This window comes from Belonocnema kinseyi, chromosome 6 (genome assembly GCF_010883055.1).
Source record: "Belonocnema kinseyi isolate 2016_QV_RU_SX_M_011 chromosome 6, B_treatae_v1, whole genome shotgun sequence".
Taxonomy (NCBI): domain Eukaryota; kingdom Metazoa; phylum Arthropoda; class Insecta; order Hymenoptera; family Cynipidae; genus Belonocnema; species Belonocnema kinseyi.
In genome coordinates, this window is record NC_046662.1 from 116,783,483 (window position 1) to 116,796,775 (window position 13,293).

General features: G+C 34.0%; 1 protein-coding gene across 14 annotated transcripts in view; it reads left to right on the forward strand.

Annotated features, from left to right (window-relative positions):
- The window catches only part of LOC117174093 (histone deacetylase 6), a 788,923-nt gene that overhangs the window by 232,747 nt on the left and 542,883 nt on the right, over positions 1–13,293 (forward strand). The window contains exon 1 of one of the 14 annotated variants that reach the window (XM_033362817.1): positions 2,633–2,747. The exons of the other annotated variants lie outside the window; for them this stretch is intronic. Within the exon in view, the coding sequence (XP_033218708.1) occupies positions 2,743–2,747 (5 nt within the window). The 5' untranslated portion in view covers positions 2,633–2,742. Of the gene's footprint in view, positions 1–2,632; positions 2,748–13,293 lie in introns of those variants that run through there. 14 annotated transcript variants of the gene reach the window in all.

Genomic DNA, 13,293 nt, shown 5'->3' on the forward strand with positions numbered 1-13,293 from the left:
GGACGATCTTAAAATCTATGCTAAAAACAGAGAGCAATTGCATTTAGCTCTGGGGATGGTCGAACGATATACTAAGGAAATTGGAATGGAATTTGGATTAGACAAATGCGCCAAGGTTTATTTGAAGCGAGGAAAACTTAATGGCATCCCTGAACATCCTGAGCTCGTTGATAGAAGCGCTATACGACACCTTTGCGCTGGAGAGACTTATACATACCTGGGCGTGCCACAGAGCCGAATTCAGGATGAGACATCTATAAAGGATACACTCGGAAGCAAATACAAACGTCTCATCCGACAGATTTGGTCTTCCGAACTGTCGGCGAGGAACAAAGTATCTGCAAAGAACATGCGTGCCGTCCCGGTACTACTCTATTCATTTGGAGTAGTTCCATGGACGAAGAACGAGCTCAGATCTCTTGATATCGTGACAAGAAAGGTTATCCACATGAACAAAAGCATGCATCTTAAGTCTTCCGTTCCGCGACTGTCCATCTCACGCCGTCAAGGGGGTCGCGGAATATTGAGTCTTGAATGTCTTCACAACAGGATTATTCTTGGTACAGCACATAGAGTTGCAAATGGAAGAGACTCTCATCTTAAAATTGTCAGGAATTACGACGAAGTGGGCAAAGGAGCGTTTCTGTACAAAGCAGCGGAGGAGGCTGCTGAAACACTCGGATTTAACTTCAGTATTAGGGGTGAGCAAAATGCATCCAATCTTATCTATCTCGAGTACTCACTCCTGAAAGCCCGGATTAAGAAAATACGAGAGAAAAACTTTCGAGAACAGCTCCTCGATAAGAGGATGCACGGTGTCTTCCACAGATTTTTTGAAGGATCAGTGAATGTCTTGTGAGCTAACGTTTGCTTTCCTTAAATCGCCCGGATTGAAGTCTGGTACGGAGGGTTTTATTTTTGCATGCCAAGACGATGTCATTTCCACCTTAACATACTGTCGCGACATTTTGAGTCAAGACATTCCCGGTGATAGCTGCAGAGCGTGCCATGCACACCCCGATCATTTAGCTCACATACTATCACATACGCTCTTGGAGGTGCCAAGCTTTCACTTGTTAATGGCCTAAAAAGCATTCCTGCGTGTCAACAATATCTTAAAACACCGGCGGGAAAAATGCAGAAGGCGGTTGTCCTTGGGTCGCTCCGTGTTCTTAGAGTGCACGAGGCTTTTGCTGGATCGTCGTATTGATTCCTTTACAGCCTGTTACCACCTATCTCACGATCGTGAGATGTGGTTGTGGCTGAAATTTTACCGTGATTTCGCTGGGGGCGGGTGCAATTATCTAGATTAGTACCCGCCTCCGGAGAAATCCTGCCTTGAAACAGTGAGTGTTGCAGTTATTTTCAACTACTGAGCGATTTATGTTGGAGTGTTGCGAGAAGCAAGCGATTTATGTGAATAACATTACCGCACTTGATAATTATCTTACTTAGGCATCATTGCTACCCTTAAGTTGTGAATGTTGCGGTTTATAAGTTAAAATATTGAGCGCTTAGCGCTCGACCGTTTCGAGAAGAAAGCAATTTTTATGATTGGCATCACCGCTCTTGATACTGACCTTATTTAATAACCTTCCTGCCCAAAAAAATGTAAGTCTTGCAGTTATTTTTAAGTATTGAGCGCTTTGCGTTCGAATGTTGCGAGAAGCAGGCGATTCATATGATTGACACTAACGCCATTGGTACTGATGCTATTAAAGCACCCTTGCTGCCCTTAAATTGTGAATGTTGCAGTTAGGTCAAAATATTGAGCGCTTAGCATTCGGTCCTTGCGAGAAGTGCACTGTGTGAGGCGGACGTAATATTTACCACATTTTAATGCCTACTACTGATTTTGACGTAGTTTTTGCTTTCATTGCTATACTCATATACATATATCTTTTGTTCTGAGTGTAAAGAAAATCCATCGAATGACATATTCCCATGCATTCTGTGCGGGGTCCTTTAGATATTATTTTATACTGGAAGGACCAACCCGTTTTTTCCGTTGTGTTGTATTATCTTCGGAAACTAGATGTCGTAAGAAAATATGAACACTCGAATTGCTGAACTCATAGAAGACCTGTATTCCCCGGCTAAGGTCGCGGGAGTTGTGACGAGGTGTTTTCCACCTTTTACAATGAACCACACTTAGCGGCTCCGGGGTCCTGGAAACATCTTTTAAATAGTTACCTTTTTGTTGTCCCCAATTAAGGTAAAATAATCCTGAGGAACGAGAGTCCTTATTCTTTAGGAAGAATTCTTATACATTCGCCTTTACATAAGAATATTTTATTTACTCCTTCGTACTTGCATATTTTTTTTGGTATAGACATACATTGTACCGACTGTAACGATATAAGCAGCTGCCAACCTTTAGCTATACGCATACACTTTATGATTGCAAAACCAGGGTTGGTAAAGTAGAACCTCCGAAACGTAGCCATGCCTTACCCGTTACCCACGACAAAATAGAATGAGAGGAGTGAACACAACTGACTACACTGTTGCTATCTATCACAGCGAGGCAACAATTGTGCTTTTTAGAAGAAGAGAGGAGAGAGTCCATAATATTTCTGTCTGCTTCTAGCCTAGTGGAAACACAACTGACCACAGACATCCGGAAGCCCAGACTTTATTGTGCGTCCAATCGCCCACGATAAGAAAGAGAGAGAGAGAGAGAGAGTCCCACAGGCGACTATGTACTTTTCTGGCTACTAAAGGCAAGACCGCAAGCTACTAATGGGGTACAGTAAACATACTCACTCCTAAAGTGTCGAAAAACTGATAATCCCCTAATTCCTTCATTATATTTTGTCAATAGGACTAGTGTTGTGATTTCTCTGCCTTTTGTCTCTCTAAAAATTTCTGATACTCTTTTTTACCATAACTTTTTCTATTTTGCCTCGGTCTAATGAGTGAAACGCCGCCGTTAAGACCACGAACATTTCTATCATTGCCCCTTTTTCCCTTTTAATTATCTTATTTACTAGATAGTTCTGAACATAGATGTTGTTCATTACCCCCATTATTTTTCTCAACCTTATCTGATTCAGTGACTCGATCTTTTTTTCTTCAACTTTTATCTTCAATCTCTCAGATAAAATAGTTACATATACTTTATACAGTGTTGGCATCAACGTCACCCCCTATAATTTTTAACCTCCTCTCCTTTTCCTTTCTTTACTATTGGTATAACTACTCCTTCTTTCCATAACTCTGGCCACCCCTCTCCTCTACATACTCTATTACACATTATCTATGCCCATTCCTTTAGTTCTTCCCCTCCATATTTCCATACTTCATTTGGAATCTCATCTGTACCAGGTGCCTTTCCATCCTTCATTATTCTTAAAACCTTAACTATTTCTTCCCTTGTAATGTCCTCTTCCTCATCTCTTTCTCTGTCGTATTTTCCTCCCTTTATAACTTTTCTCTCTACTCCTCCTAGCAAATCTAAAAGATATTTCTTACATTCTACCATTTCAATATCTTGGTTTACTATTTTTCTTTTTTTCCTTTCTCTATTCACTACCTTCCATACCTCTTCTTCCGTCCTATCCTTTTCCGCCTCTTCCTGAAACCTTGTATTCTCTTCCTCTTTCTTGTGATAACACAACTCAGTATACTCTTTCTTTTTTTCCTATATTCTTCCCCATTACTTTTTTCTTTTTTCTACTTTCTTAATTCCTTTGTGTCCTCCTTTTTTTCTCTTTACAGTCCTCATCCCACCCACTTAATAATTCTGACCTTTTCTCTAAACTGTTCTTATCCTTCCCTTGACCAATGCCTTTTTCCTACACTTGTTACATTTGCTCCTCTTTTATTCATATTGCTATTGCTGTTTTGTCCCTCTAACGTCACTATTAAGGTAAAGTGATTACCGTTACCCTTCTCACCTCTTGAGCGTGTATATTGTCCTTTCTCATCTCCTTCTATATTTCCGTTTAAGATATACCATCCCAACTCCTCCAATCTTTTCAGCAACTTTTTTCCCTCCCAATTTAGTACTTTATCTTTGGATTTTCTTCCTCTCTCTTCACCCCATGCCCTTCTTCCTCTGCCACCTGTTATCGCATTGAAATCTCCACCTATTATCAGCCTTCTCTCTTCTTTATTTTCTTCAATCATTTCTTTTATCTCCTCTGCTTTCTCCTGCATATCACCGTTCTCATAAACCCCCACTACCTTCCACTTCTCTCCTCCCATTATTACCTCTTCTACTATTAATCCTTCTTTTTGTTCTCTCCTGTCTTTCTTATCTTTCCCTGTTATACATTCACTCCTTACTCCCATCACCATTCCTTCCATTTCTCTGCCCTTTTTATTCTTCCTCTTTGCATTTTGCACTTTCCATTTGCAACCTCTAGGTAACCTTCCCCTTACTCTTTCCCATCCCTTTTCATCTAGCCACGTCTCCATCATTATGACTACATCTCATTGTGTCAAATTTCTCATTAACCCTCTATTCTTTCTCTGAAATCCTGCTATTCTATCCTACCTTGCATCTCCTCTACCTTTTTATTATTATCTTCTTCCTGCTTTTCCAGCTTTTGTTCTAATGACTGCATCCTCTTTTCTGACTTTTCCCTGATTTCTTCCCATTTTTTTCTTTCTTTCTTAACTTCCGCCATTTTCCGCCTAATTTTCTTCTTTAATTCCTCTCCCCTTTTCTCTTGATTTTCTTCATAAATCCCCATTACCTCTATCATTACTTCGCGAATTTCCTTTAGTCTTTCCTCTTTCATCGGAACGTCACTTTCATCTCCGCTTCCATAAGCCCTCTTACTATTATCACTCTTCCTTACCAAACTCTGGTTTTCCGGTGGCGATCTAAACATTTCTTAGTATTTTACGCTCGCCCCGATATCTTCCTTCTCTTCACTGCTTTCCCTCTCCCCTCTGTTCCTTTTGATAAAAGCCTCAATTGAACCTACGCTTTTTGCTCTTAATCTCTCCTTTTCTATAGTTTTCTTATACTTCCCTCTTGCCTTACTTTCCTTGATCGCCTCTTTCGGCGTACTGAACACTTTCTGCTCTAGATCTGTTTCTTCCGCGGAGATACTCGCTCTCGATCAACAGAGTCCTCTCACCCTGTCGCAAATCTCCAACCAAACTTCCTGGCAAATCTGTCTCAATTCTCCAAAATATCTACCTCCTCTTTTCAATCTTACAATCCCTCAATTAATCTCTCACATCCACACCCTTCTACACACTTCCACAATCCACTGACCTCAAATTTCACCACAATATCAGAAAAACTCAGCATCATCAATTCCCACTACTTTGCACTTCCATTCCGGATACGGAAGTCCAAAAATGACTTCTGAAAATATCGTAAATCAACATTTTTTTAATAATCTGTAAAATATACCAAAATTTTCAATGGATGGTTTTTCAACTTGGGAAGACACTTTCTATTCTACATAATTTTTTTATTTATAGAAGATAAACACATACTTGTTTATCTCAACACTAGAAATAAATTTTTATTCAGCAACTCCAACACATACATTCATGGCAATATAAAAAAGCCCGAAAAACATAAAAAATATTTAATAAATAAATGTTATGTACTTCAAGTCGTTCTCACACTGTCAAGAATATTACTTAAATTTAGCATCAGGAATCTCAAAATACTTAATCGTGAGCATTTTTCAGAATTTATAAAGGCAACAGAACGTCTTGTAACTAAAATTTATTTAAACAATCAAAAATTGTTTTAAAAATCAAGAGGGATGTTTAAATTGTCCTATCAAGATTCCCTTTTAAAGAATGAATTAACACTTTTGTTTTTAGAAGTATATCTTATTGCAAAAATACTTTATATTATTAATAAAATAGAAATAAAATACTCATCTAAGCTACATATGTTCATAGACATCCGCTTTTTCGTGTAAAAAATAAATTTCTCATGATTTTTCAAATAATAAACTAGAAACTAATATGCAGTCCCTTCAACAAACATATTTTTTAAACCATGACTCATTTTTACCAATTGTCTTGACACTTTTGTTTTTAGAATGATTTTATAATATTTTACAAATATTTGACGCAAATTTGAAATATATGGATTAAATTAAAAAATTTTAATTGTACTTTTTTAATTTCTCAGAAGTAAAATGTTATTATATATAGATTTAAGTTATATTTAAAAAATCAAAATCAAAATGTTTTTCATTATGCTTTTTTAAATAGTTTGTTTTTGATATTGTAAAATAAACAGTTACATTTGGAACGAAAAAATCGATTTTGTAAAAAAAAAATGTTCACAAAATATCACAACTTTTAATCCAATATAAATGTTCTACTAAATAGTTGAATTTTAGAATCCAAAGTACGAACTTTATATAAAACAGTGGAATGTTCAACGAATTATTTGAATTTTTAACGAAATATTTACATTTTCAGGTAAAAAAAATGTTTAACAAAAAAACTCAGCTTTTAAGAAAGATAGTTCAAAGTTCAACCAGGGGCCTTATTTTTAAAACTAAGAAGATGAATTTTTAACAATAAATCTAATAGATGATAATTCAGCAACAAAAAAAAGATTTCAATTGGAAATTGAAGATGGCTGTATTTATCCTACAAAACGAATTTTCAACAAAATAATGGAATTTTCTATTAAATTGTTAAATTTTAGAACTGATAACATGAATTTTCTAGAGAAAAGTTAGATTTTCAACTAGAAAATTAATTTAATTTAAAAACAAGTGTTTAATTTTCACTACAAAAGGTCAAATGTGTATAGTAAGAGATGATATTTTAAACAAAAAAAATAAATGTTCGACAAAATAGTCGAATTTTTAATTTAGAAAAATCGCTAGTCAAGAAAAATAAATTTGTTGAATTTTCAAGTTAAAAAAGACGAATTTTCAACAAAACAGTTGAATTTTCAACCAAGAAGTATAACTTTTTAACAAAATTGTTGAATTTTCAAGAAAATAATTAAGTTTGAACGAAATAATAAAAATTCTTAATCGGAAATACTATTTATACTATTTTGGCCTCTGAAGTGAAACAGTGGACTGTAAATTAATTCATTTCGAAAAGCAAAATCACCTAAATTTTTTGATTAGAACGTCTACCCTGTTTAAGTAATCATTTAAGTTTTATTTTGAAAGATAACGGAATCCCGTTTAGAAATATAATCATGGATCCGCCCGTGTCGCAGTCGGATAGCCCCGCTTTAAGCCGGCCGCTGGTAGGGAAATCCGGCCGGGATCCAGCTAAAAACGTCACGGTAGACTGATCAGATCCCGGCTTCAATACCGGCCGGGAACCGGTCGGGCAATCCGGCCAAAAAGCGTTTAAGAAATGTTGCTTCAGGCGAGAAATTGGTAACTTGTTTTGTCTTTTAAGGCTCATCGTAAAGATTACAATGAACTTTAAAAGTCAAATTAAGTGAACCAATTCTGGGAAGAAAATTGAAGTACAATTTTATTCCCTGATAATAGAATCTTATTGCAATTTGGAAGCCACGTGGTGATTTAAGGTTAGGAGGGAAGAAAGTAAATACTACTCGTATATACACAAGACTATATTTTAATTTAAAATAATAATTATTCGCGCACTAAGTGGGGGTTTCAATTTAATTATTGAAATAAGGTGAAAATTGAAAATTACTGAGTGTCTATGTAGACGACAGACACAGCAGGCGCTATATATGGCGGTAAATTTGATATTGTACAGGCTAAGCATTGTTTGAATATAGAGAAGTTTATAAAAATTGTATTATTTCTGTTGTTGCACATAGCAGAATCGATAACAGTTTAATTTAAAATATTAAATTATTCAAAAAAATTTTATGTTTTTTTTTTGAAATTAAAAAAGCTAATTTTTATTTCACTGATCTAATAAATCTTTAAATTATAATTTTCAAATAATAATTCATCTAGCATTCATAATTACGTCTTTGGTAATATCACGTCTCATAAAAATATGCAATTTCTACAAAAACATTAACCTGACCAGTGCTCAGCCGGCTCCCGACCATGGGATATAACCAGGGTTGGCCCGGCCAGTAACCGGCCGGCCCCGGACTATGTGATTCGAGAAAAATGTAGCGCGACCGGCTCTCGTCCGGTTTCTGTCCATGAAAACCAGCCAGGGGTAGCCCGGCCGGGATCCGACCAGAAACCTGGTTGTATTAGGGCCAATCGGGGAAATTTCTACACGGGATGCGATAGATTTTAAACGATTCTAAAGGTTTTATCAATTTAAAGAGATTTCGTTCCAAAATGCATTTTCAAATAGTTTGTTCTTAATATTTTAAACGCCCAAGATATATTATTGATTGTATGGGAACGACTTAAAATATATAAAAATTGCTTATTAAAGACTTTCTTACATTTTTCGTGCTTTTCTGTATTGACATTAATTTATTTTTAACGACCTAAGTATCCTGAAATTGGAACGATTGGAATAAACTACAGAAGAGTTGTGCGTCGATGAGAGGGGAGGGGGTGCAATGTTTGTGAGCAAGATAATTTTAGTTAATGATTATAAAAGTAACTTTGATAAAAAGGAAATAATTAAAAGATACTATTATTGTGATCATTTTACACAAAAAGTTCTAAAATAAAATTGCATGGTTCATTAAGATAGTCTGAAACAGTGATTTTGGCATATTGTTCTTTTTCTATAAAAACCATTTCAACTAAGGCAAATATTATTCTTTGGCTCAACAAAACTTTTTCGGACTCAACAAAGTTGATAAATTCACCTAATTGTAGATTTTTAAAACAAAAGTCAGATTTTTAGTTTTAAATTAAATTTTCAACCAGAAATTAAAAGAATTTTAAAAAAATTGTTAAATATTTATTCATTCAAGATTTTTCTACGAAAAAAGTCATTGCTTAATAAAAAAAAAATCCGTATTGAGAAAATTGTTGAATTTTCTAGTAAGTAGATTAGGGTATAACCAAAATAAATTATTTTTGAATGATAAATGTAATATTTAATACTCCAAACAAAGCAAATTTAATATTCAATCAAAAAAGTTGTATTTAACAGAAAAGACGAATTTTCAAGAAGAACGTTGAATCATAATCCAAAAAACAGAATTTTCAATGTAATTGTTGATTTTTGAACAACAGAACATCAAATTCCTACCAAAAATAAATAAAGTTATAAAGTTGAGGACATGGATTCATTCGTCTTCAAATGCGCTCAAATGCGCCATACATTTTTTTTTAATTTTGAAAGTTGCCGTAGATATGCAGGTAACAAAATTTTATGAAGTGATGACCAACAAAATAAAAAGTTTGCAATCCGTAATGATAAAGGGAGTTTCCTATGGGGTTTCAAATGCGTTCATATGCGCCATCAAATTTTTTGGAAAATCTTGAAAATTGCCCAAGATATAGAGGTAACATAATTTTATGAAGCGATGACCAACAAAATAAAAAGTTTTCAAGCCGCATTCATAAAGCGAATTTCCTATAAGGTGTCGAAGGGGCTAGTATGCGCCACTTTCGAAATGAACAAAAAACCATAATCAACCCCCTCATTTCAACTTGTTACGATCTACTATCCAAAGCTATCTCCAAATAACCCAAATTGCAATGTAAAAATGCATAATGGTTTCTTCGGATAGAATTTCAAATGTGCTCATATGCGCCACTTTCAAAATCAATAAAAAACTGTAACCAACCCCCTCATTACCAATTCTTACCGATCCATCGCCCGTAAATATATTTAAATAACCTAAATTGCACTATACAATTTTATGAGGTGCTTTTCGTATAGAATTTCAAATATTTTTCTTTTTTCTTTGGATATATCATTAGATAGTAGATCGTAACAAGTGGTAATAAGGGGGTTGATTATGATCTTTTGTTAATTTTGAAAGTGGCGCATATGAGCGCATTTGAAACCCTATCCGAAGAGACCTTTATAATTTTTTATATTGCAATTTAGATTATTTGGAGATATCATCGGTTGTTGGATCAGCAGCAAGAGGTAATGAGGGAGTTGGTTATGGTTTTTTGTTAATTTTTAAAGTCGCGCATTTCAGCGAATTTGAAATCCTATACGAGGAGATCTTTATAATGTTTTATATTGCAATTTAAGTTGTTTGTAGATATCTTCGGGTATATGATTGATAGAAACTGGTAATGAGGGATTTGATTATGGTTTTTTGTTAATTGGGAAAGTGGCACATATGGGCGAATTTGAAATCCTATACGAAAAGAAAATGATGAATTTTATATTGCCATTTAAGTTATATGGAGATATCGTCGGATAGTGCATCGCAACAAGTAATAATGAGGGGTCAATTATGGTTTTTGTCAATTTCGAAAGTGGCGCATGTGAGCGCATTCGAAACTCCATATCTTGGGCAATTTTCAAAAATTTTCAAACAAAATTTATCGCGCATATGAACGCATTTGTAGACAAATGAATCCATGTGCTCAACTTTCTATTGCACATCACTGTTGATGATTTAACACCGGCGTTACACTGGCTCCCCTGCAAAAGATATCTTTGTTAATTAGCTGGCGCAAACTTGTATAGTAGTGGCGCATTTAAGCGCATTTGCAGTTATGAAAGATAGGTATGATGAATTTGAAAAAATATTATTGGTTCAGAAAAAGTACGCCAGAGCCCCCCCCCCCCATTTTGATCGCTGATAACTGGGTTATCAATGTGGCTCAAAAAAATTTTTATTCGCATAGGAGCGCATTTAAATCTCCATATCAAACCTACTTCATTAATGCGGATTAAAAACTTTGTATTTAGTTAGTCAACACTTCGTAAATTTTTATTATTTATATATCTTTGGCAATTTTCAAGATTTAAAAAAAAATTAATGGCGCATATGAGCGCATTTGAAGCCCCATATGAAACTCCCTTCATTCATGCGGATGGCAAGCTGTTTATTTTGTTGGTTATCACTTCGTAACATTTTGTTACCTCCATATCTTGGGTTGCGCATTTGAGCGCATTTGGGACGCAATTCATTGCGCTATAGAAAAACCGAAAATGAAGAATGTGGGGGGATCTGGTGTAACTGACCTAAGATTTTTAGTATTATATAAAAATTGAAATATTGCGAAACAACATAATATATCCTCCAAATGCTCTGAAATCTCATAAGTTTCATTATATTCCATGGAATTTATCAAATCCATCTTTAAATAATTTGGGATCCTGATATAAGTAAATAAATAACTTGTTTGTGTTTGTTTTCCCCATTTTTACGTCAGATTTTCAAATATTGCAACATTATTTAATTCCATACTGAGTTTTTCATAATGATATCTCTATAATTGCAAAAAAAATTATAATAAATTCATTATAAGTCTGGGATTGTCAGGTTATTCAAGCATGGCAAATTTTTTGAAGAGAGTGAAATACTAAGTTTGCAAATTTTAATTTTGAACAAAACATTTGATTTTGATTAATGAAAATTGAATTTTAGTTTTAAAAAAATGACTTATGTACCATACAAGATACATTTTTCAACTAAAAGATATGAATACAAAAATTATCCATTAAAAAAATTAATTAATTTGTAACCAAAGAGTTAAATGTTTGACCTACTAGGATGAATTTTTTAAATAAGAATAACAATTTTCTACCAGAAGAAGAATATTCACTAAAATACATTAATCTTCAACTAAAAAATATAAGTTTTCAGATCATAATAAAATGGTTATATTTTTAGTGAAAAAAGTAGTGTTAAGCAATACACAAGCGTTTTCTATCCGTTTCATTTGACACAAAAAAAAACGAATTTTGGAAAAAAAGTTGAATAAAAAAAAGTTCCAAATAAAACATTTCCTATCTATTGAGTTCAACGAAAGAGAATAATTTTTGACAAAAAGATTAAATTTACAGCTTACAAAGAATACACTTTCAACCAATAATGCAGTAGTTACATTTTTAAATGAAAATGCTTTAAAACAAAATACATGAACCTGTAACTAAATACTTGAATTTTTAATTAAAAAATATTAGTTCTTAGCCAATAATTAAACAGTTAAATGTTTACTTCAAAAATGAATTTTCCACAACACAAAAACAATTTTCCATGCGTTCAAGCCAACGAAGAAAAAACGAATAAAAAAAAGTTGAATCCTCAGCCAAATAGATGAATTTTGAACATAAAAAATTAATCGTTTACCCGAAAGGATGATTTTCCTATCAAATAATTCAATTTGCAAATTAAAGGAGGATATTTAATCAAAAAATGATGTAGTTGAATTTTTTGTTGAAATGTTTTCAACCAATAACGGAACAGTTTAATTTTTATTTAAAAAATTATTTTCCAACCAAAAAAAAACAATTTTCTATCCGTGGAATTATTATAAGACAAATTATAAAAAAAGTTGATTCCTTAACAAAGCAGATGGATTTTCTGCATAGAAGATCAATAATGATAAAATAATAATATAATAAAATAATAGCCCTGGTGGACCGAAGGAACCGAAAAGAGCCTCTACAAAGTACCCTTAAAGACCCCACTGAGTCCCCCTTCGGTTCCTTCTTAAAATATTTTTTAAAAAAACAGCAAGATCAACTTTTAAATTGTAGAAATTCGGATTCTACGTTAAAATTTGCATCAGAAACTCACGGAATAATCGCAATACTTTTTCTTGTAACGTTAAAAACTTTAAAACAAAAATACCTGTCATTTACTTGGGCCGAAGACGCCTTCAAGTGCATCTTCTTTTAGTAGCAGTTAATAATCGTTCCGTCGGTAACTTCAAGAATTTTGTTTGGATGTTAGTTCCACGCAGTGGAAACCTCAGACAACAACGCTGCGATGCAAGGGAGAGAATTTTATTTTTAGAATTCGCGCGCAACATACTACTTGAGCTATTATGAATGCGCTTGAAATCACCTTCAGCAGAAGTTTATGATATTTTTGAAGTTTCTAACGCTGAAAAAAAGTATTGCGATTACTCCATGAGCTTCGAATGGAAATTGTAGGTCTTTAAAGGTACTTTGTGGAGGCTCCTTTCAGTTCATTCGGTCCGCCAGGGAGAAGAATAATTTGGATTTTAATAATTGACTCCAAAAATGACAACATGGAACTTCTTTTTAAATTCGTAAGGTTTTATTAATCTTCTTTTATTATTATCACCTTATAAGTTTAATAAGTTTGTTTTTATTTTTACAACTGTTCTGTATTGTAAATTGTTACCAAGGAGGTCCCCTGATGATGAAAACAGTGGGTTTTTGAAAAGCTGGGAAAATTTTTAAACAAAAACTCGTCCGATAGAGTTGTAAGCAACTTCTGCTGTGCTTTTTACATTTTCAGCAGAGAAGATATTAGATTTGTGT